Here is a 26,147-nt window from a genome sequence, read left to right as displayed (position 1 = left end):
CGTATTGAGAAAAGGACAGAAGAAAACGCTATCTTTTCATGATTACTGTGTATACATATGATGATAATGTGTATACATTACAAACATGGCATTAATACCATGATAAGAAATTAGATAAGGCAATTATTACTTATCACTCTCATTCAAAAGTATATTGAAAAGATATTATTTTAAAAAAAAATCAGCTAAAAATATTAACTGGATCAAAAGTTATTTAAGTTGTCAGTGAATGGTGGGCCACTCTGTATATATTTGAGTTGAGCCGAATGCGTACAGTGACGACGTTTATCAGTTAAATAATCATGATAAGGTGTTGTGATTTGTTTGTGCGCGTGAGAGATACTCAGCTGTAGTGATGGGTCGTTCACGAACGAACGGGTCTTTTTGAACGAGTTGATCCGGATTGCAAAAAAAATAGATATCGTTCATTCGTTCGTTCGTTTCACGCAATATATCGGACACACTGATTCATGATTCGTTCATTTACTGAACGTTTACCTGCACTTCGGTTAAAACCTATGCCTAACCTTATATTCTTATAATATAAAAATTTAAAAAAAAACGAAGAATATATTCTTTATAAGTATATACTTATAATGTTTTCTTAAAAAATTAAATAAAAAAATACTTATTGCCAATGAGAGTTTAAAAGCAACACTATTTGGTTTGTGATAAAAACATTTTTATTGTAGGTCTGCAGACTAAATTTTCAAAGTTGTGACATGTTTCTACTAACATAATCATGCAGGTTTAATACAGTTAGATTATTTCAAGTATCCTACTATATTGTTCATTTGAAGAACAATTTTGATTATCAATATATAGCTATTTATTTCATAAATATTACATTCATATAATTATTTATAAGCGAAAATAGGTCTATGAATTAGTGAATTTAGCAACTAGGACAAAAATTGACTATTAGACTAATATAATTGTTGTGAGAGGTATTAAACCACCTCACTCTTTTATAATCTGGTCATAGCTGCTGTAAATTGTAATATCTGATTTAGGTGAATTAATTTCTCTATAAAACTCCTTTTATGAAAACAAATAATTTAAATGATTTCGCTTATTATAGAAACAAATTCTATGGATTTATGTACCGCAACTCATCCGCTAGTATAAATTATTTGTTTTTATTCTATACAAAAATATTCGTGTATAACAGCATATTATGTTATTTCAAGTAATTTGTATTTGAAAAAATAATATATAACCCGATTATACAAGTGTATTATCAGAAAAAATTCTGATATCACGGTAATGTTACATGGTGAAAATGCGAATTTGAACGACTCGTTCAGGAAAACCATAGTAAGGAGTAATTGATAAGAACCGTGACCGATCGTAAGAAATGAACGAAAGAACGAGTTATATGAACGGGTCATTTGAACGATCCGATCCAAACGATCCGGATCGTTCGATTGACCCGAAATTCCCATCACTACTCAGCTGTGTACTACTTCAGACCGGTTCATGGACGGCATTTGTGTGTACATCCACCCCGCTCTTTACCTTAATTTAACTTAATCATCATATTTTTCTTTTTTTTTTGCTTGTTCCATCTTCAATGGACTCGTGTATTTTTTTCCTTTCAAAAATCAACTCCCCTAGTTTATAAGGTACGGGCAACGACCTTGTATAAGGTCATCCCTGATCTATATGGTTATGTGACAACTGTAACGAGGTTTTGGTGTACATCAACTATCAACGACTCAACGGACATCAACTTTAATCTTTATTATTTTTATATTTCTTTTTTTATCTTAAATTGCATTTAATTTACAATATTTCATTTTTTTTTAAATCCTACTGTGGTCCGACAATACAGTGACTCGCCCAGTGGGTTAGCGACCATTTCTTATCAATGTGCCATGGAAGTTACAAATTTTTCAATGCGGCCAATTTGTTTGATTTTTTTTAATATTTGTAACCTTTCACAAAATATAAGGTATTTGTTCATACTCTTATTAGAGCCCATAAGTAACTAATAAATAATTATTAACAATTTTATTATAATAATTATTATATACTGTTAATAATTAAAATTGATCAATAAAATAAGCTATAGCTTCTATAGACCACGCCCATTAGTATTATATAGAAATATTATTCGTGAAATTTTCCATTGAACGAGCAAAATCTGTGTATTTTAAGTATTAATTTGATTTTATACTCCTGAAAATTAACAAATAATAATGACACGAGAAATCTAATTAAACATTTTTTGTCAGCGTCAAAAAGTATATTGGTGATTAGGAATTAAGAAAAAGAGTTTTGATTGTTCTCAAAGTTTGCAACAATTTATCCGTTTCTATTCTTTTTGAATACTACGTTTAGCATCATTCAATTATTTTTAAATACATTATGTTTAGAATTAAAGATAATTTTTATAAAATTATTGTGACAATATCAAAAAAATGTTCACTGTTCACAGCGATTATTTTAGTATTTAGTTATGCTAGAAACATAAGAATTACAATATTAAAATCCTTATAAAATTTTATATTAGTCATATATTCTCTATATTTTATAGAAAAAGCATTTTTATTTTAATAAAGATTTTATTTAAAAACAAAAAATAACAAAAATCTGGTTTTACCATGAACCCTTATCAAAATGTAGTTAATCTAATTAAATATATAATATCAACTAAAACAACATTAAAAATATTGTATTAGAATAAACAAATGCTGATAATATTTTATATGAATATATACAATTTAACAAGCCAAATTCGTAGTCCTGTAAATTATTAAAAATAAAAATAAAATATTACTACAGTAATTTTATAATAAAACAATTAAATTTAAAAAAAAAACAATTAAAAGTTTTATCAAGTTCATTAATATAAAAAAAAAGACAAATATAAAACTTTCCTCAATTGTTAATAGTTATTTTATTGAAACCTAAACAGTTGTATTCACTTGTAATAGCAATATTAAAAAACGTCTTAAAGTTTTCCAAACCATGTTCATACAAAAGTAATGGACGTTCGAGTATGATGTTATTATTAGCTGACGAAACAACACTCTCCCATGAACTTATTAATTGAATTTTGTTTAACATTTCGCCATCAATCAAGCAACATTCATTAACAGAATAAAGTCCGTCCTTAATTCTTAGAGTAAAATTTTTTCGAGCATTTTGAAAATTAATTAAAAATTTAGTTACTTTCCTTTCTTGTTCATTAAAAGATAAATTAATAAAATCATTTTTCCTAAAATTAAGATTTTCAATTTTAGAGAAAAATTTATTCAACAAATTATAGGTTTGCGTTAAACATGCATATGAATTATACATCACTTCCCAAATATAAGAAGCTTGTAATTTATCTAAAGCTAACAACATATACTTAAACATGTCTTTTGAATCATTAACCATTTCAAAAAATTGAAGAGTACAATTTACAAAGTTATTTAAATTGTTGGACTTTTCATATTTGCATATTTGTATAACAGCAGACATATAAATGTCATACTTTTTCAATATTTCTGTATATCTGCACCTTATAAGCTGTGTAAAGTATTTTCTTTTCATATTAAAATTAAAATCGTCTACAGTGTCTCGAGTAATTTGATTAGTAGTGATAATTTCATCATCAATTATTATTTTTATATGATTTAACAGCTTCCAATCTCCTTCACGGAACAAAGTGTTTAGTGCTTTAATTGCTTCATTTTGGTTGGAGTTTTGAGGGGGCATAAGCCTAAATAAAACAATAGCTATTTTAATCTAGACTCTGAAAAACATACTAAAAAATCAATTTTGTATAATTTTTATTTAACAACATTGTTGTTTCGTACGAGACAGCTAAACCGTATACCAATCACATAGAATTGTCATGATGGGAGTGGTAGTGGGTAAGCAAAGACAAAAGGGATCAGTTGTCAGCTGGGTTTGGTTGGGTTCATGTATTCAACAGTAATAGTGAAAACTAATCCACTAGGTCTTTGTTAGAAGATTTATCTAACAAAAAAATTTACAATCTGAAATGGTATACTCTATTTAAAATACAATTCAGACCACACAATTTACTACCGTTACTACACTACCGTTCATTTTTGTTTTTATAATTACTCTAAAAATTAAATTCCAATTAAAAAACAATATTTTTATTAAAAATAAAACTTACTCGGGTATAGTAGGATTAAGCAACTGATTAAATCCTATTTTCAAATGAATGTTATTTATGGTTTCTGAACAATAATGATATAGCTTTTCTCTAACAAAATCGGCAAAATTCATTACATACTTATTATTAATGTATTCACCATAGTACTTTATTNTTCTCGAACAAAATCGACAAAATTCATTTCAGACTTATTATTTATGTATTCTCCATAGTACTTTTCTCGTAAATTAAATTCCGTTCTACTATTTATAATAGTAACATTTTTTTTATTAATTGAATCTGTTATTGCAACTATTTTATCAACGAAATTATTTATTTCAATAAAGTCTTTTAAAAGTACTTCTATTTTAATATTTCCGGCATTATTTACATAATTATAAATTTCTCGCGTTTTCATTAAAAAGATATAGTTTTTAACAGTATAAATTTCTTCTACTATCGTTTTTGGATGAATCGAGTTTCTTAGCACTAATTTTACGTCTAAATAGTCAATAAATATAATAGCTTTATATAAATATTCAAACATAAGATTTGAATTTTTAGCTGCATTGAAAAGTCCTATTGTGCAATAAGTCGCATTCTCAAATGAATTTTCTTTAAAAAAAATGTCACAATCATCTGAAATTATTTTTAAGTGTTCGGTAAAATTTTGTAGTTCTTTAGAAAATAAATAGTTGAGAAAATCAACTATGATGTTATATTTAATTAATAATTCATTATTATTCTCTGTTTTATATTTTAGGGCATCTTCTATGCTTATAATTTCATCTTTTGATATACTAACTGATATATGTTCCAGGTTTATCTTTGTTAATTTATCACTTATGTATTTCGTTACTTCTTTAAAATAAATTGCATACTCTTTTTGTGTTATGAAACAATTAACAATGCCAACTCCAAGAAAAATATTTATAATGAATAATATCAAAGTTAGGAATCTAAGTGTCATTTTTAAAATTATTTTGAAATAAGTATTCCAATTATTATAAACGTTTAAATTTATATTATGCCAATATGTTTTAGAGAATTGATTATATATATAACAAAAAATAATGTACGTAATAGAAGATATGTATAATTTTTTTGTAAAATAATTTTGTTAGCAATTGTTTAATTATTGATTTAATAATAAAGTTAAAATTAAAAATACAGGTCATACATTATGAAATCTTTTCAAAATGGAAAATATTGCATACAAGTTTTAAACTTTAATTTTCTTAGAATTAAAATTTGTAGAATCGGTAAATTTCGACAAATTTTAACATTTGTATTCTAAAAATTGTTATAACTTATTGAAAAATAAATGAATCGATGCAAAGCTGAAAAGGTATTAATTTAACCGTAATGTGTTTTAGCTTCGATGCGAAGCTGAGAAGGTATTGGTTTTACTATGATGTGTTTTTTTTTTTGTGTCTTTTAGCACTTTTTCTCAGTTCTCACTGAACGGATTTTTTTGAACGATACGTCAAAAGATCACAAATCGTATCCAGTCGAAGACATTACCCTTAAAAATTGAAAAAATTTCCCTAGTTCCCCGTAAATGGGGGAAACCTCCAAAAAAATTACAAATTTAAAAATCCCTAATTTTCGAAATTTTTAACATTTTTTTTACTAAAAACTGCCGTAACTTTTTCAAAAATGAACATATCAATATAATTTTTTTTTTATAGATGCTTAATGTCTTTTCTTATCATTTGGTATATTTTTTTTGCAAATTTGACCCTTTATCTGGCCACAGGGGGGGGGTTTAAAATGACAACTATTTCACAAAAAATTAACTTTTGAAAATGTTCCGGAAGGTCTGACACTTTTATATATATCTTAAATTGAAGCTTATGTAATATAATTAAATTAAAAAAAAAAAAATTTGACCTCTAGACTTGTCTTAACGGCAAAAATGGCTACCGAATGCTATTTTCGTGTAAAAATTCTCGATTTTATTTTTTATATTTTTGACTTTATAATGGTATAACTTATGGAAAAGTGTATGGATCAACACAATTTTTTTACGAGAAATAATATTTTTTAATAATCCCTTTTTCATTCGACATACTTTATCTTAATCAAGATATTAATAAGGAACTAGCAGATCATGTAGCTTTAGGAATAATACACCAATTTTTTTAAAATTAAAAAAATTAAATAATGACAATTTTTTATGTATATAAAATTTTTTTATATAATAAAATATTTAAGAAATTGGTGGATTATTCAAAAGCAAAATTTTAACTCAAAAAGAATTAAGGAAAAATTACATAAAAAATACAAAACCATGAATTTTTACATAAAAATAGCATATTTTTGAATAAGATATCCATTTTAACTATTTCTAGAAATTTTTTTTTCATAATAAAGTATATTATAGAAGCTTTAAATTAAGATTAAATAAAAGTGTCAATATTTCTGGAAAATTTTGAAAAATTGAGTTGAAAAGTTCTACTTCTTTATTCGTATTTTCAAAAATTTAAGTATAAAAGTTTGTGAAAGAAGTAAAAATGAAGTATTCATGAAAAATAATTTCTTAAAATGAAACATTATCTACAGTAATTCATCGAAGTGTTTCTTATGAAAGTGACTTTAATTACTGTCAGATATCATTTATACTTGTTCCAACTATGACTCGTCCACACTGTAACGTGATCCTACTGTGCTTCAGGTTTTTTTGTTTTGCTTATTAGTAATAAACAAAATATAAGGTATTTGTACATATACTCATTAGAGCCAATATCATATACTGTTAATAATTATAATTCATCAATGAAAGAAGCTATAACTTCTATAGCCCTAGCCCATTAGGTTTATATAGCAATATCATACGCGTCATTTTTCATTTAACGAGAAAAAATAGTGCAATTTTAAGTATTAATTGGGTGATCAGTGCAGCCCAAGAGAGCTCTCTTAAGTGGCTCACTGATCATGTCAACCTAATAAAACCTTGGGACGGTGCAGAACTCCATTTGGAAGCCTACAACCCGATCAAGTATAAACGGATGGTCACTCATATACCAGGGCTGCCAAAAGAGTCCAAGAAGATCTTGGAAATTTTGACAAAACAAAACCCAGAGCTGAACACGGCGATCTGGGAAGTCCACCATGAGACAGAGGTTGGCCCGAAAGGACAAACTTTGTTCCTAAGTGTGGACAAAAACAGCATGGTCAAACTGGAGGAACTGAAGCGCAGTCCATATTTTGGAATGGGCAGAGTTTGCTTCACAGATTATGTTCCCAAGCAGCCATCAGCCCGGAAGGATGTGAACAAATTCACACCTCAAAAATCTGGGAAGAGGAAGGCTGAGGAATCACCAGTGCCACTCGGGAAAGGAGGTAAGGCACAGGTAAGGAACAATCGGACATACTTCACTCCTGCCNGGCAAACGGACACACTTTACTCCTGCCTCGAAAGGGAAGGGAGGAAGTGTGTTACGTAAGGGAAAGGGACACAGGAAACCGCCACCCTCAATAACGGCCACAGCTGAGGGGAACCTCTCCATGGATCCAAAAGGAAATGTGGAGAGCGAACCCAAGGCACGGTCGCCACCTATGGAAGGCGGTGGGACACCACCCACAGGGGGGGCTGTGTGACACAGGGACTGTTTCAGACACCTGTATCACACCCAGTAAAGCGTGCTTTCTAAAGCGTCAACATCAGTTTTTCTGAATAGCTGACAATAGAATTCAATTCACGCAAACAAACCTGCATTACAGAAAAGGGGCCAGCAGTGTATTACTAAGGACCCTAACTGAGAGACATATAATACCCTTACAAATAGCACTTATTCAGGAACCATGGATAAATGGGGACCAGATTAAGGGGCTAAATCTAAGGGATTTTAAACTGTTTCATAAACAAGCAGATAAACCAAGAACTTGCATTTTGGTTAATAATAAAGTTAAAGCCAGCCTGATACTTAATCTATCAAGTGCAGACTTGACTATTATTAGAGTAACACTAAATGATGGTAAAAACATTATAGTAGCTTCAGGATACTTACCATATGAGGTCACAGACCCAGGTAGGGACCTAACTATGCTCTTTAATTATTGCAAAAATGAAAAATTAGAACTAATCCTAGGTATGGATGCTAATGCACACCACACTATTTGGGGGAGCAGTAACATCAACCAAAGAGGAGAGGTTATAATGGATCTATTGCTGACTACAGACCTAAGTATACTGAACAGAGGTAGTGAACCTACTTTTGTTATCAGGAACAGGCAGGAAGTCATTGATCTAACAGTTTGTTCAAAAGGGTTACTTCAAAAGATAAAAGGGTGGAAAGTGTCCTCCGAACCTTCTCTTTCTGATCATAGGCACTTACGATTCACTTTGGAAATTAACAAAGTTGAGACGGAGTACTATAGGAACCCGAAAAGAACAAACTGGGACAAATACAGGGCAGATCTCTCTCGTGACCTCATTAACCTACAGTTTAGATTGGGCTCGAGACNCCTGATTAACCTACAGTTTAGATTGGGGTCGAGACAGAGTACTGAAAGGGCTGTAAATATGCTACAGGACTCCATTGTCTCAGCTTACAAAGAAAACTGTCCTTTAATAGAAAGGAAAGGTACAGGGCAGGGTGTAGCTTGGTGGAATGCTAACCTGTCTAAATTAAGAAAGAGTTCACGTAAGCTCTTAAATAAAGCAATGAAATCAGGTTAGGAACAACACTGGGAATCTTATAAGGACGCCCAGANGAACAACACTGGGAATCCTATAAGGACGCCCAAAGGAACTACAAATCTGCATTGAAAAAGTCCAAAAGAGAAAGCTGGAAGAAGTTCTGTGGGGATATACAACAACTCCCTATAGCAACTAGACTTCTGCGATCATTAAGAAATGGACCAAACAAAACTGTCGAGGCAATACTACTGCCAGACGGATTGCTCACCAATAATGATAATGAAACATTATCACATTTGATGAACACACATTTTTCTGACTCTGCAATTAACAACAGAGAACAGGAACATGATGCACAGGACAAACGTGTGACCTGTGCTGATTGGAGACTAACCAGGAAAGTGATAATCCCAAGTGGAATAAGATAGGAAATAAAAGCCTTTGGCAGTTTTAAAGCTGCAGACTGAGACAAAATTTTCCCTACACTTCTGCAAGAAGGATTAGAGATAATCGTCCTCCATCTCTGTAAAATATTTAGGGCATGCCTTGCCTATGGTTATCAACCAGAAAGCTGGCGTAAGGTTAGGGTAGTGTTTATACCCAAACCTAACCGCACTAACTATTATGAAGCAAAATCCTACAGACCAATAAGTCTTACTTCTTTTCTTCTTAAGACTATGGAGAAACTTATTGATAGGTACATCAAGGAGGGGCCTCTTAAGGAGAACCCTTTACATGAAAACCAACATGCGTATCAAACGGGGAAATCTACTGATACAGCTCTACACTGCTTAACTACTAAGATAGGGAAAGCTGTAGAGAATAAAATGTATGCAGTAGGTATATTCCTGGACATCGAAGGGGCTTTTGACAATACTCCCTTCGATGCTATGTGTGAATCTGCACAACAGCATGGAATAGAACCACTTATTATTAAGTGGATAGAATCCATGCTTAAGGAACGCTCCATTTTGGGACAGCTCAATGAGACCAAAGTAATCAAGAGTGTCAAACAGGGATGCCCACAAGGCGGGGTTCTATCCCCCTTGCTATGGTGTCTAGTATTGGACTCGCTTATTAGAGAGTTAAACAAATATTGTTATACACAAGCCTATGCGGATGACTTGGTTATAGCAGTGGTGGGTAAATTCCCAGACACTATTATTGACTTAGCACAACAGAGACTTAACACTATACAGATATGGTGTAGTAAGTACGGTCTATCTGTTAATCCAAATAAAGCAGAGGTTGTTATGTTCACTAGAAAGAGAATAGGACTAGACAACCTGGACACTCTTACTCTGAATGGACAAGAAATTAGCTTAAAATCAGAAGTAAAATACTTAGGTATTATCTTGGATAGTAAGCTAAAATGGAAATCACATGTTGAGTCAAGAATCAAAAAAGCAATGACCACATTGTGGACTTGCAGCAGAGCCTTGGGAAAGACATGGGGTCTTAAACCAAGAGTTATGTATTGGTTGTACACGTCAGTGATTAAACCTATGATATTGTACGGTGCCCTGGTCTGGTGGACCAGAACAGCACTCATTACAGCTAGGAAAGAACTTAGTCGCATACAGAGAATGGCTGCTATTGCCATCACTGGAGCATTAAGAACTACACCAACGGTCGCATTAGAGGCACTAATTGGATTGCCTCCTCTGCATCTAGAGGTGAAAGCTCACGCCAAAGCTACAGCACTAAGATTCCACAACTTAGGTATGTGGACTTTGGAGAGTGATACAACAGAACATGGTAAAATACTAAAAGAGATAGACAAGGGCTTTTTAGAATACCCCTTGGACTATATCAAACCGGTTCTTAAGAATAACATTCCCTACAAAGTGGAGATCACTACACGTATAGAATGGAATATTAACCACCTGACTGACAAAGGAGGATTTGTGATATATACAGATGGATCCAAAAAATCAGGAAAGGTAGGTGCTGGAATTTGGGGCTTAAAGCCACGAATAAATGTCAGTATGTCATTGGGCACAACACCCTCTGTTTTCCAAGCAGAGGTGATGGCGATACTGGTAGGGGTATCACACCTGCTGGTATACAAAAATAGGAAGATAACTATCTTAAGTGATAGTCAAGCGGCTTTGAAAGCACTCTGTAACGATCAGGTGAATTCAAAGCTGGTCCTCGAATGCAGGGAAACTTTAGAATCACTATCGAGGTTCAACAAAGTTACACTAGCGTGGGTACCGGGACTCAACGGTGTCACTGGAAATGAGAATGCTGACTTTCTAGCCAGGAAAGGAGCAGAGAACATCTATGTTGGACTAGAACCAATGGTAGGACTCACTGAGCAATTGCTCAAAGCGTTACCCAAGAATTGGTGCAGAGAACAACACTGGAAAATCTGGAAGTACTTGGTAGTACCTAGACAATCTAAAATGTTTATCAAGACCCCTGGTTTATTGCCGGGTGATCTTAATAGCATGACTAGACATCAAATAAGCACCCTGACTAGTTTACTGACAGGACATGGTCACCTGCTTAAACATCTTAACCCAATGGGGGTATCGGAATCACCATTGTGCAGAAAGTGTGGAGTAAGAGAAAGACTCATTTCACATCATGTGCGAATGAGAAGCCTTGTCCACACTAAGATCAAAATACTTGAATAAACCATTTTCTGAAAAAGAGGGAATTAAAAACCTAAAACCCAGAGAGATACTTAATTTCGCCAGAAAGACAGGACTCTTTAGTCATCTTTTGNTTCGCCAGAAAGACAGGACTCTTTGGTCATCTTTTGAGGTGACTTTATGGTTGGTAATGTATTAACACTTTGGTGATAACACTTAGGTGGGTAAACCGAATCAAGACAATTTGGTATGAGGTGCGCACAATGGACCAACAGGTCTGAGTGCATAGACATTATGTCCACCTCAATAATAACTAAAACTAAAACTAAAAGTATTAATTGGATTTTATACTCCTATAAATTAACAAATAATAATAAAACATGAAATTTAATTAAACATTTTTTGTTAGCATCAAATAATATATAGGTGTTTAGGAATTAAGGAAAAGAGTTTTAATTGTTCTCATTGTTTGTAACAATTTATCTGTTTCTTTACTTTTTGAATACTCCGTTTAGCATCATTCAATTATTTTTAAATACATTATGTTTAGAATTATAGATAATTTTTATAAAATTATTGTGACAATATCAAAAAAATTTTCACTGTTCAGAGCAATTATTTTAGTATTTAGTTATGCTAGAAACATAAAAATTACATTATTAAAATCCTTATAAAATTTCATATCCGTCATAAAAAATTTATAATTATAAATCTAAGCAATAAAAGTTATTAGCGACTATTTTAAAAACCCAGCACAGAGGGGTCGCGGCACAGTGGTGACGTGGCATAGTTGGATCAAGTATAATGATATCTGACAGTGATTAAAATCACTATCATAAAAAACGNGTATAAATGATATCTGACAGTGATTAAAATCACTATCATAAAAAACGCTTCGATACAAATCTTTAGATAGTGTTTAATTTTAAAAAAATTGGTGGATTATTCCAAAAGCTATATGATTTGCTAGTTCCTTATTAATATCCTGATTAAGACAAAGTATGTAGAATAAAAAAGAGATTATTAGAAAATAGTATTTCCCATAAAAAAATTATATTGATCAATACACTTTTCAATAAGTTATAGCATTATAATGTTAAAAATGTAAAAAATAAAATTGAGAATTTTCACACAATAATAGCATTTGGTAGCCATTTTCACCTTGAAGATAAAATAAAGTCCGAAATTTTTTTTTTCCATGATAAAGTATATTACATTAGCTTTAATTTAAGATATATATAAAAGTGTCAGACTTTCCGGAACACTTTCAAAATTTAAGTTGAAAAAGTAAATTTTTTGTGAAAAAGTTGTCATTTTGAATCCCCCCCTGTAGGCAGGTAAAAAGTCAGATTTATAAAAAAAATATACCAAATGATAGGTAAAGACATCATGCATCTACAAAAAAAAGAATTATATTGATCCATACATCTTTCGAGAAGTTATAGCATTATAAAGTTAAAAATATAAAAAAGAATTTTTTTACAAAAATCGTATTTTTTTTATTAAGTTTAATGTCTGTTTTCACCATGAAGATAAAATAAAGTCCGAAATTTTTTTTTACCATTATAAAGTATATTACATTAGCTTTAATTTAAGATATATATAAAAGTGTCAGACCTTCCGGAACACTTTCAAAAGTTACGTTGAAAAAGTTCTACTTTCTATATGCATTTTTATGTTTTGGATCCCCCCTGTATTTAGGGAAATGGTCCGATTTAAAAAAACAGTATGTCGAATGAAAGATCTATATAAATACTACTTCTCATAAAAAAATTGTAATGATTCATACATTTTTCAAAAAGTTATAGCATAATAAAGTTAAAAATGGAAAATACAAAATCGAAAATTTTCACACAAAAATAGCATTCGGTAGCCATTTTCACCATGAAGATAAGATAAAGTCCGAAATTTTTTTTTACCATAATAAAGTATATTACATTAGCTTTAATTTAAGATATATATAAAAGTGTCAGACTTTCCGGAACACTTTCAAAAGTTTAGTTGGAAAAGTTCTACTTTCTATATGCATTTTTTAGATTTAAACCCCCTTCGTATATAGGGAAATGGTCCGATTTAAAAAAACAGTATGTCGAATGAAAGATGTTTATAAATACTACTTCTCATGAAAAAATTGTATTGATCCATACATTTTTCAAAAAGTTATAGCATAATAAAGTTAAAAATGGAAAATACAAAATCGAAAATTTTCACACAAAAATAGCATTCGGTAGCCATTTTCACCGTGAAGATAAAATAAAGTCCGAAATTTTTTTTTTTCATGATAAAGTATATTATATTAGCTTTAATTTAATATATATATATAAAAGTGTCAGACCTTCCGGAACACTTTCAAAATTTAAGTTAAAAAAATTAACTTTTTGTGAAAAAGTTGTCATTTTAAATCTCCCCCTGTGGGCAGGTAAAGGGTCAAATGTACAAAAAAATATACCAAATGAAAGGTAATGATATCATTCATCTATATAAAAAATATTGTAATATTAATATAATAATAATAATAATTATATTGATTTGGTTATTTTTAAAAATGATATAGCAATATTTGAGGGTAATGTTTTCGACTAGATACGATTTGTGATCTTTTGACGTATCATTGAAAGAAATGGTTCGGTGAGAGCTGAGAAAAAGTGATAACAGACACAAAAAAAAAAAACACATCTTAGTAAAACCAATACCTTCTCAGCTTCGCATCGAAGCTAAAAATAGAATCAAACTGAAAATTCTAATATGAAACTCGAATCAGCCATAAATTTTCATTTAAAATCTTATTCTTTGGCGCACAAAACTTTTAATTTTTGTTGTGAAGGGTAAATTGTTTGAAAATATTCTCGAAATTGTTTTTGAGAATACACTCCAATGACGAAAATATTCCTGTTAACTTATTTTTATTATATCTTACATTATTAAAAATAGTCTTGAATTTTCCTGTAACGTGACAAAAAGTTACACTAGGTGCACTATGTAAGCTCGTTGAGCCTTAAAATAATTTAGTTGAATGTATCGTGTATTATATTGATTCTGAAATTTTATTGGATACATTGTATTGGATAAAATACTAAAATTATGTAATATCTTATGGGAAAAAAACGGTAGCACAAGTGGTGTTATGGCAAAGTTGGGACTAGTATAGATAATATCTGACGGTGATTAAAATCACTACCATAAAAAAGCTTCGAAGCAAATCTATAGATAGAGTTTTGTTTTAAGAAATTGGTGGATTATTCAAAAGCAAAATTCTACTTCAAAATTAATTAAAGAAAAAATGCAAAAAATTCAATGCAAAGGCGGGTGTTAAACTATAACCTCAAGCGTGATAGACGCAAGTGTTATCGGTTCGGCAACCATTCGTTACACGTATTGTTCAAAAAAATTGGCAATTCAAGCTAAGTCAAATTTAAAGTCACTTTTTGTGACTTAAAATGAGCAAAAATATTTAAATAAGTTTCACTTTATTTTTTACATTTCAATTAAATTTCAATTAATTTTAATTAATTAAATTTATATAATATTTATGAAAATCAGTGTAGTCCTCTTATAAGGTATATTAAAATAAATTAAAATACAATACCAAGAATTTTAACACAAAAATAGCACATTTTTACTATGAATACGATCTATATCTTGAATTTTTTTCTTCATAGTGTAGTATATTACAAAAGCTTTAATTTAAGATATACATTAAAGTGTCAATATTTCGGAACAATTCTATTTTAAAATCCTATTTTCCTAATTGCTTTATTACAAATAAAATAAACATGTTCAAAAAATTTAAGTCGTGGGTATCAAATANTAAAATAAACATGTTCAAAAAATTTAAGCCGTGGGTATCAAATAGAAGTCTTTAACCTGCATTACTTTATTAGGATCATACATATTGTGATGGTGTCACGTTTTCATAATCGTGAGAATTATTTGAATAAAATACAGACAGCACATCCGCTGCCTAAGACTGATGAATTAACAAATAATATTTATTGCCAAATCGGCAATAGTTCTAATTATTATAAAAACCCAATAAACCTGACCATCGTCGTCAGTCGACTCCAGTGCCTTGTGTCATTCATCAGTCTCAGTACTCGGTTGTCGCTGTCCGGCTTCCTGTTTAAAGTAAAGTCTTTGTTTATTCCTTTTCAAACCTATATACTCTTTTCCTCGACATTTCAGAGTATTTGTGTCTTGCACTTCGTCTGCACCTCATACCTAGGTGTTACTCTTATTCTCCCTTCCTATAACAACAGCCTTTCGACACCCACAGCTAACCCGGAGTGTCAGCCGAGCACGGTGACTGCTGTACGACAACACGCACGTGAATACCTAGACAGCAGGCACCACATCATCCTCATCTTCATCTTCGTACACATTACATAGTTACACATTTACAGTTTTACCTTTTTTCATTTTACTGTGTTACGACAATATTAATTGTATAGTTTAACACAATTTTGTTTACGGTGAAAAAATAAGTTATATATATATATTTAGATCCATTTAATATCAAGTTTAAAAAGGATCAAGGTCATATTGAAGTAGCTTAATATCATTAATAAGTAGATATAATTTTAAGTTATCAAGAAAAATATTTAGAATAACTGAAAACAGTACAAAAGTCAATCATATATAATAGAAATAATAGATGACCCTTCTGAGGAACTTCTAATTATACTTTAAATTTGTCTAATATTACCATTTTAATTTTTAACATTTGTGTTTGATCAGTCAGGTAGAAGAAAATAATCAAAACGAGTTATTCATCTATCCTTAATCATTTAATTAATTATATAATTCATGTTTATCAAAATAAATATCTTATTTCGGAGGAGCAGTAAGCTAGCCAATTGTTAAACAATTGTACATCTGAGCCGATAGGAACTCCTTAGAGTTCTTCATTTATCAAAAGATAGGAATCAGATGGGAGGGTGTAAACATCTTGCTGTTGAATACATATTCGTATCTCATCATTATTTGATAGAGCGTTAACCGAAAATGGTTGATAGGAAAAATAATCTAATTTCACTATGCAGTCTTCATTTACAGTGTTTCCATTACGTCTAAAATATCGTCCATTGATAATTGAATTCCCCAAAAGCAGAAAGAATGTTAAGGTTTTCACGTCGTATCTCATCAACTAGTCGTGATTTAGTGATTATTTTTTAGTATTACTCTTGCTTTTATAGAATCGAAGAGCTTTTAAGTATGTGTAGATGTATGGTAACAGGCTCACCACTAAAGTTAATCGTCTTGATGTGTTATTTTCACAGTTATAGAGTATAGTTGATTGGATATTAATGGATAGTGTATCAGATTTTTAGGAATTTCAACAATGCGGTAACCAACTGGCACTCCTGAATAAAACTCGTGAACCATAGGAATCATAATGAACTTGATTTAACTTCCAATGTTATTCCTTACGTATTATGTCCAACTTCAATTTCCAATAATGTTCTTTGAGAAACAGAAACATACTCTATCAGTCAATAATGTCGCATATATTACAAATCCAATCGAGTCTAATCATGGGCCACTATTACCCAACTCAATAAGATGAATAATATTTGGACCATCAAGTTGTGATAAAATAATTGTTATTTTAAATTATTAACAGAGGAAAATGTTCCAAAGCTCGAGGATTTATACGTTTATACAAATACCCTGAATCAGCTTAAATATAAATTATTAGATGAGATTGTGAATAACAAAAATAATACCCTTACACAAGATTCAACCACCCTCTTAGCATTCCATAAAACGCTCACGTAAAAGATTCTATTACATTGACCAATCAAATACAACTAAAGATATTTCAAGAATCTTAATAGTGATCGAAGTCTAATGATTAGACTTAGATGGTTTGGTCATGTTTTGAGGAGGAAAGAATCGGAAGTCGTAAGAACAGTTTTAGCAATGAATATTGTAGGAAGAAGAGGTAGAGGAAGACCAAGAAAGAGACCGAAAAATTCTACTTCAGCAATTGATATAAGCAATTTATATCTCTATAAACAAGAACAATTTAACAAATGAAACACTAGAAAATAATTTTGAAAAATTATTAAACATGAAAGAGCATTCTTTTGTACAAAATATATGTAGGAATATATTCTCTATATTTTATAGAAAATGCATTTTTATATTAATAAAGATTTTCTTTATAAACAAAAAAATAGCAAAAATCTGGTTTAACTATGAACACTTTAATTGTAGTTAATCTAATTAAATACATAATATCAACTAAAACAACATTAAAAATATTGAATTAGAATAAACAAATGCTGATAATATTTCATATGAATTATATACAATTTAACAAGCCAAAATTCGTAGTACTGTTAATTATTAAAAATAAAAATAAAATATTACTACAGTAATTTTATGATAAAACAATTAAATTTAAAAAAAACAATTAAAAGTTTTATCAAGTTCATTAATATAAAATAAAAGACAAATATAAAACTTTCCTCAATTGTTAATAGTTATTTTATTGAAACCTAAACTGTTGTATTCACTTGTAATAGCAATATTAAAAAACGTCTTAAAGTGTTCCAAAGCATATTCATACAAAATTATAGGACTTCCAATAGTATTGTTATTATTAGCTGACAAAACAATATTCTCCCATGATTTTATTAATTGACTTTTTTCTAAACTATCACCTTTAAACCAGCAACGTACACTTGAATATTTACGTTCGTCAATAAGCACACGATTAAATTTATTACGCGCAACTTGAAAATCTAATAAAAATTTATCTACTTTCGTTTTTATTTCTTTGAAAGATAGATTAATAAAATTATTATTAGTTAAATGAAGTTGTTCAATTTTAGGGAAAAGATTACTTAATAAATCATACGTTTGTGTTAAACATGAATGTGATTTACACATCACTTCCCAAATAAATGTAGCTTTTAATTTATCTAAAGCTAACGACATATATTTAAACATTTCTTTTGAATTTTTAACGGCATCAATAAATTGAATAATACAATCTACATAGCCATTTAAATTTTTTTTAGTCTTTTCATGTCTGCATATTTGAATAATAGCAGACATATAAATGTTATACTTTTTCAATACTTCGGTATATCTGCACCTTATTAGCTGTAAAAAATACTTTTTTTTTAGATTAAAATTAAAATCGTCTACATTGTCTCGAGTAATTCGATTAGTAGTGATAATTTCATCATCAATTATTATTTTTATATGATTTAACAGCTTCCAATCTCCTTCACGGAACAAAGTATTTAGTTTTTCAATTGATCTTTGTTGAGGAAAATCGTAGTTCTGAGATGGCATAAGCCTAAAATAATACAATTATAATTATTATTAAGTCTCCTTAATAGTACCATAGATCCTTATTGTAATAAATTTTATTTTATATACAATGTTCAAACTAAACGATGGTTTACTCTATTTAAAATACAATTAAGACTACACAATTTAACTACCGTTCATTTTTGTTTTTAAAATTATTCTAAAAATTAAATTCCAATTAGACAACAATATTTTTATTAAAAAATAAGACTTACTCGGGTATATTAGGATTAAGCAACTGATTAAATCCAATTTTCAAATAAAAGTTATTAATGGTTTCTGAACAATAATGATATAGCTTTTCTCTAACAAAATCGACAAAATTCATTTTATACTTAAAATTTATGTATTCTCCATAGTACTTTTCTCGTAAATTAAATTCCGTTCTACTATTTATAATAGTAACATTTTTTTTATTAATTGAATCTGTTATTGCAACTATTTTATCAACGAAATTATTTATTTCAATAAAGTCTTTTAAAAGTACTTCTATTTCAATGTGTCCGTCATTATTTATATAATTATAAATTTCTCGCGTTCTCATTAAAAAGATATAGTTTTTAACAGTATAAATTTCTTCTACTATCGTTTTTGGATGAATTGAATTTCTTATCACTAATTTAATGTCCAAGTAGTCAATAAATATAATAGCTTTATATAAATATTCAAACATTTCGTTTGAATTTTTAGCTGCATTGAAAAGTTCTACTGTGCAATAAGTCGCATTCTCAAACGAATTTTCTTTAAAAAAAATTTCACAATCATCTAAAATGATTTTTAAGTGTTCGGAAAAATTTTCTAGTTCTTTAGAAAAGAAATAGTTGAGTAAATCAACTATAATGTTATATTTAATTAATAATTCATTATTATTTTCTGATTTATAATTGAGTACATCTTCTATACTTATAATTTTATCTTTTGATATTCTTACTGATATATGTTCCATGTTTAATCCTGTTAAATGAACACCTATATAATTTGTTACTTGTTTAAAATATATTGCATACTTTTCCGGATTTATGCAACAATCAATTCCAACTCCAAAAAATATATTTTTTGTAAATAATATCAAGGTTATTAATTTAATTTTCATTTCAAAAATTACAATGAAGTTACCAGTATTTCTTATGTAAAGATGTTAAATTGGTAGTGTTCCCAATTTTTTTTTAACGTTTTGATTATATTTATTATAATCATGCATATGAAATAAGCATGTTTATCTTTCCATATAATAGTTTTTTAACACTTATTTATTTATTGATGTAATAATAAAGTTTATTATTAAAACTAAATACAGAGTGATTCATTGAGCATAAGATATTCATTTTTTTGGAAACTATTGAAAAATCTTTATAAAGGAAAATATTGTATGAAAATTCTAAACGTAAATTTTCTTAAATAGGAACCGTATTGTAGTTTGATTATATGACGTAAAAAAAATTATAATTTTATTGTTATAGCTTATAATTGTTAAGATTTTTCTTAAGTTTAGTTATTTTTGACCAATTTTCTATTAATCATTTGTTGTTTAGTATACATTATTCATAATTTTTCATGTCTGGATATTTTTCATCATATAGAAATCTTTAATAATTCATGTCTATTAATTGACGCATATTTTTTGATTTACGCAATTGTGTTATCGTTCATTGTTGAACAATCAGTGAGAAGTTATTTTCATGATAACTACCATAATAATAATTTATCATAGTATATTATTAGTATGGTGTTAGTTATTTATTAAAAGCGTATAGTAGATAAAAAGACCATAATTTTTTAAGGTATTGAATATATTTATAATAATCATATTATAAAATAGGTGTGTATATTTACATTTAAATATAATAGTTTTGTTAACACCTATGTAATTATTAATATAGTAATAAAGTTTAAAATTAAAAATATGCAAAAATCAACACTTAAATTTTTCAGTTATATCAAACTATAGGATCTTACTTTATCTTTTAGTTATTCTAGAACCTAATAGAGTGTAAATAAATAATTTATTCTGTAAAAAACTTTGGAGCAAGCCTTAAAAACAAAATTTTTCACAAGATACAAGTCACATAAGACGACATTTTCTATTAAAGTTACATGAATCAATTATTCTGAAAATAATTTTCCCTACCCCTTTTTAGAAAATTCTAAAAATTCTAATTAGTCTTCCTCTACCTCTTCTTATTTCGTGCTCACAATTAATATTAACTTTTCTTCTCTTCAATACTTCTACTAATTCTCTACTTATACCAGTTAATGTTTCAACATTCCACGTACCTATTCTTACTTTGTATCTATCTTGCTTCCTTATACACGAATCTAGGCTAGAGTTTAGTGATGATGTCCCTACACCGTTGATACTACAAGCGTTCGGTAGATCTGTACATATAACTAGAGAAACAACTATCGTACAAGTTGCCAGGTTGCTATCAAACATTTTATTCATCAGGCCTTTTCCGTTTCTAACTACTTTATTTCGTCTTACCTTTTGTCCCCGCATACATCCGAGATGGGACAAAATTTTACGCTGACTATCGCCCTGACACAATCTTCTTCTTTTACGACTGGCAAAGAGGCCGTGGAAGTATTCTTATCCCATTTTCATAGGGAAAGAGGCTCACCTATATTCTCCTTAAAGAATACATAATAATTAATAATATAGTGATTATGAAAGTTGTATTAATATTATAAAATAAACACATAAAATTTGGCAGGTTATTTGTTTGAACCACACAGAATTGACAATTTCTTCCCCACAATCACTCGAATGATAATAAAAGTTCAGTGAGTTAACTCACGACATATGTGCCAACATTGTTTATTTTTATTTTATTTTTTATTTATTGTTACGTTCCAAGCGTTTCGAGCTGTTTTTTTTTAGATTAAAATTCTTTTGTGTATCCAACATTTATGATTAGTTATAAACACATACATCAATAATGATACGGTGAGGACAAGATTCATTATTTTTTTTAATAATTATAAAATGGTGTGATGGCAATTAATAATTAATTATTAATTTGAGTGAGTTGATTTAAAATTTTAATTATTTATTTATTTTGAATTATAATGATAGTTGGTAATGTTAAAAGCGGTGTCATTATTAAAAAAAATTGATAGAAAATATACTTAATAAATCAAACATGTAATATATAAATACCTAACATAATATCAGACGAAATGGGTGGTGGATAATCTAACCCAATCAATATATACATATGAAACTATAAAATGTATTAAAAATAAATTGAAGAGAAAAATTAAATAGCTTTAAGAAATCATTATCTACAAATTCAGAATTAAANTATCAAACTATCGAAAATTGTATTTGGTTGAAGATATTACGCTCAAAAAGTCTTCACTCTCAATAGTTCTCCAAAAAAAATACAAATGTTAAAGTAAAGAAATATATATTTTTTTTTTTTTTTTAAGAACGTTTATTAGAAAATTTACAATCTATACAGCTATATGTACAATAAGTAAATATGTGAATAGGAATAAAATAGACAATGATATGGCGGTGAGGAGGAAGCTCACATTAGAGCCACCTGTGTATTATTAATTTTAAGTGGGTTAAATAATATTAAGAAGGTCTCTTGACCAGTTGCGTTTGAGGCGTCTGTTTGGATTGCCCGGAAGAATTGTTGAATGTAGCTGAGTAACGAGACGGTTTGGATGGGATTGCATTTTGGAATGTAGTCTTTTGTAATATATGTGTGCAGTTTTTTTAACTGTAGCTATTTTGAGGTCTTCGTGGAGGGAGTTGTTGGTGACGTACCACGGTGCTTTGGTTATCATACGGAGACAAATAGACTGGAACGCCTGTATTGTCCTTATGTTAGACGGCTTTGCAACACCCCAGAGCGCGATACCATATGACCATATTGGTTGGAGGAGGGATTTGTAAAGAAGTAGACGATAGGATATGTGCTGGTTGTGTTGGATGAGCGGTCTTATTAGATGAAGACAAGTATTTAGCTGTTTCCGTTTACTTTTAAGATGAGGATCCCATGTGAGCGTTCTGTCGAATAGCAAGCCCAGATATTTCGCTTCCCTTGCTTGTGGAATAATAGTGTTGTTGAGAATTATGTTAAGACAGACATTTTGACGAAGGGTGAAGGTGATGTGGGTAGATTTTAGTTCGTTGATTTTTATTTTCCAGGTGTCACACCACTTGGATAATATGTTGAGGTGAGATTGTAAAAATTTGCTACAGTTATGCGGATCTTGATCGGCAGCTAGTATTGCAGTGTCATCTGCGTATGTTCCGATGAGTGTGTTTGCGGTATGTGGAATGTCAGCTGTGTAGATGATGTATAAGAAAGGAGCAATGTCGCTACCTTGGGGGACTCCGGCTTGAATATTATGATAATCGGATAGTGTTGAATTAAGTTTGACTCTAAAAGACCTATTTTCAAGGTATGATTTGAGTAGTAGAAAGTATGGTGCAGGAAATATTTTTTTTAATTTATATAGTAAGCCGGTGTGCCATACCGTGTCAAATGCTTGCGCGACGTCGAGGAATACGGCAGAGCAGTATTTTTTGGATTCGAGAGATGTAGCAATAGTATCTACGACTCTGTGGAGTTGATGGAATGTGGCATGTTTTGGTCGAAAACCAAACTGAAATTCAGGTATGGTATTTTTCTCTTGCGCTAATGGGAGAAGTCTGCTAAGGAGAAGCTTTTCGAGGATTTTACCGAGAACTGGTAAAAGACTAATTGGTCTATATGACGTCGACTTTTCTGGGGGTTTTTCAGGTTTTAAGATGGAGATAATAATTGCTGTTTTCCATTTAGGGGGGAAATAAGAAAGGCGAAAGATCGCGTTGTAAATATATGTAAGCAGTATGATTGTTTTGGGCGGTAGATTTTTTATTATTTTGTTACTAATAAGATCGTGTCCAGGTGACTTCTTGGTCTTGAGTTATTTGATGATTGATGACACTTCTTTGGGTCTGGTGGGTTTTGCTGGAAGGGCCATGGGTAGTGGAGACGTGTTAAATCGGTTTACTAGATCTAAGTGTGTGGTGTCCGGGAGGATTGAATGTGGCTTGAAGACATTGGCGAAATGTTCAGCAAGTAGCTCGACCTTTTCTTGAGTGGAGACGGCTAGGGTGTTGTTTAGACGTTGAAGGGGAGGCATGACTGATTTGTGTTTTAATAGTGATTTAGTTTTCTTCCAAAGGGAGCCGTTATTTGGTGATAGGGATGAGAGGTGAGATTTGTACATTTCATTTTTGTGCTTCTTTAGTAGTTTTTTGAGTTTATTTGTTAGGGAGTTATATGTATGTCTGTCTTCAGGGTAGTGAGTGCGCTGCCATTGATTGCGGGCTCTCCGCTTCTCTGTTATGAGTAGTCTTAATTCAGGAGTAAGTTGATTGCCAGATTGCTTGTTTATTATTGGAGATAGGGAGTTGATTTTAGCGCTGAGAATGTTCTCTGTGAGTGTATTAATTGCCAGATCGACATCGGTTTTTGTTTTTAGTTTAATATTAAGATGGGAGTTCTTCGTCATGAGATTTCGGAATTTTGGCCAGCATATTTGATTTTGGGTGAAATTGTTTATACAAGAAGAAGTTTGGGCTTTTTTNTGAAATTGTTTATACTAGAAGAAGTTTGGGCGTTTATTTGTAGCATGACTGGAGTATGGTCTGAGGCCGGGTCATTTAAGTTAGTGATTTTTGTTAAGAAGTGATTTGGCAGATTTATTAAATAGAAATCAAGTATATCTGGATGACGGTTTGCGTGTGTTGGCCAGTATGTAGGCGCATTTGGAGCGAGTGCTTTAGCGTGTTTGGAGGATATGAAACTATAGAGTGAACGTCCTCTTGTATTGGTTGATCTGGCTCCCCATGTTGGGTGTTTGGCGTTAAAATCAGCTCCGATAATATAAGTGTGATTAAGTGTGAGTAAAAATGTTGATAGTTCATTTTCAGGAAACTGACACCCTGGTGGGAGATAAGCAGAAGCGAAAGTAATTGGAATCGAATTTATAATTATAGAGGAGGCAATGATTTGTAGTTTGTTAGAGGTGAATGGTAGAAAAGGAGAATGAGATATTTTGTTGGAGATGAGTAGAGCGGCTCCTCCATGGGCAGTACCGTCAGGGTGATCAGCTCTGAGCACTTCATACCCAAAAATGTTGAGAGAAGACGTTTTAGTAAGATGAGTTTCCGATATCATTACAATATCTACTTTTTCTTCTGATAGAGTTAATTGTAGTTCGTTGATGTTATTTAGTATTCCATTGGCATTCCACAAGAGGATTGTGAGTAGGTGTGATTGTTGATTAACGGCCATTTTTAAGAAGTTGCTCGATGACAGTCGTGAGGAGTGAGATAAGTGGATTAATTAGCGTTTTTAGATCGGTAATAAAAGAAGATAAATGATTTGAAAAAATTTTCGCTGACGGCTGCTCTGATTTTGTACACTTAGTTGGATTTTTTGCTGTGGTAGATTGAGTAGTTTTAGAGTGAGAAAGGGGTGGAAAATTTTGAGTGGTTAAGATTTTTTCTGAGTGAGTTTCATTTGAGTTTACGTTAAGTAAATAATTGGTTTTAATGTTTGAGTTGAGATGTGATTTTCTTTGCTTTAGTAATTCTTTATGAGACTGACAGCCCCTATAGTTTGCAGGATGGGAACCTCCGCATAGGGCGCATTTGGCCGGTTCATTTCGGTTTTTTGTGCAAACAGAGGACTCGTGATCTTCACCACAGCGAACACATCTAGGGTTGTGATTACAGTAACTACGGGTGTGGCCATAGGACTGGCAACGTTGGCATTGGGGTATTTCTTTTTTGGTGTGGGGGACTTCAATTTTTATTTTGGAATAGCAGAGGGAAGTGAGTTTGAATATTTCTTGATTCAGTTCAGCTTGCTCAAGGTCAACAAAGAAGAGGGACAGCGGCGTTTTAGAAGATCTGTGGAGGACATTCGTTATGTTTTTGACTTGGTACCCTAGATTAGTTAATTCGTCACAGATAAAATCTTTATCAGTAGAAGGGTGAAGGTTGCGGATGACTATTTTGAACGGTTTGTTTTCTTTTGACTGGTAGGAATGGGAGGAGATGTTTTCACTTTTGAAAAATTTAATGACTGATCTGTATGAATCAGGGCTAAATGTTTGTAATTTAACACCTTTGGTAGAGCTTTTACAGGAAAAACTAGATGCGTCGGTGAGTTCTTTCATTTTGAGGCAAAAAGAATTGTAATTTATTTGTGTTTGGATGAATATAGGTAGAGGTAGACTTTTTTTGTTAGTGATATTTTCTACATTTTGTTCATTAGAGCTGTCCATGGGAACGTTTTCAGTCGCAGGAGAGATTGGTGTGTATTTGTTTTGAGAGATGAATATACTCGTATCAGATTTATTTGGTTGGGGTGAGACGTTATTAGGCGATCTGATGCGTTTATTTTTATCGACTGTTTGCCAGTCATTTTCGCTATCCGAGAATTCAAAGAGC

The 26,147-nt window shown here is 30.6% G+C and overlaps 4 protein-coding genes across 4 annotated transcripts in view; 1 reads left to right on the top strand and 3 right to left on the bottom strand.

Annotated features, from left to right (window-relative positions):
* Window positions 1-5,164, bottom strand: part of LOC126910460 (uncharacterized) — a 31,978-nt gene extending 26,814 nt beyond the window's left edge. Inside the window, exons 1-3 of the mRNA XM_050693050.1 lie at window positions 4,360-5,164; window positions 4,139-4,291; window positions 3,275-3,712 (exon numbers count right to left, since the gene is read on the bottom strand). Of these exons, the coding sequence (XP_050549007.1) occupies window positions 3,275-3,712; window positions 4,139-4,291; window positions 4,360-5,087 (1,319 nt within the window). The 5' untranslated portion in view covers window positions 5,088-5,164. The remainder of the gene's footprint in view (window positions 1-3,274; window positions 3,713-4,138; window positions 4,292-4,359) is intronic.
* LOC126910487 (uncharacterized) overlaps window positions 1-8,829 on the top strand; it is a 28,435-nt gene extending 19,606 nt beyond the window's left edge. Inside the window, exon 2 of the mRNA XM_050693107.1 lies at window positions 8,627-8,829. Coding sequence (XP_050549064.1) covers window positions 8,627-8,643 — 17 coding nt within the window. The 3' untranslated portion in view covers window positions 8,644-8,829. The remainder of the gene's footprint in view (window positions 1-8,626) is intronic.
* Window positions 8,830-17,580: 8,751 nt separating this feature from the next.
* Window positions 17,581-19,842, bottom strand: LOC126910459 (uncharacterized). The gene is made up of 2 exons (XM_050693048.1): window positions 18,901-19,842; window positions 17,581-18,671 (listed from the first exon to the last, which is right to left on the bottom strand). The coding sequence occupies exons 1-2, from the start codon at window positions 19,776-19,778 to the stop codon at window positions 17,834-17,836; spliced, it is 1,716 nt and encodes a 571-aa protein (XP_050549005.1). The 5' UTR covers window positions 19,779-19,842; the 3' UTR covers window positions 17,581-17,833.
* Window positions 19,843-25,704: 5,862 nt separating this feature from the next.
* The window catches only part of LOC126905837 (zinc finger MYM-type protein 5-like), a 4,816-nt gene continuing 4,373 nt past the window's right edge, over window positions 25,705-26,147 (bottom strand). The window contains exon 3 of the mRNA XM_050685974.1: window positions 25,705-25,784. Within this exon, the coding sequence (XP_050541931.1) occupies window positions 25,705-25,784 (80 nt within the window). The remainder of the gene's footprint in view (window positions 25,785-26,147) is intronic.

The sequence above is a fragment of the Daktulosphaira vitifoliae genome, unplaced genomic scaffold (assembly GCF_025091365.1).
Source record: "Daktulosphaira vitifoliae isolate Bord-2020 unplaced genomic scaffold, ASM2509136v1 Scaffold_1, whole genome shotgun sequence".
In the NCBI taxonomy this organism is placed as follows: domain Eukaryota; kingdom Metazoa; phylum Arthropoda; class Insecta; order Hemiptera; family Phylloxeridae; genus Daktulosphaira; species Daktulosphaira vitifoliae.
This window is presented reverse-complemented; position numbering and strand designations above follow the sequence as displayed.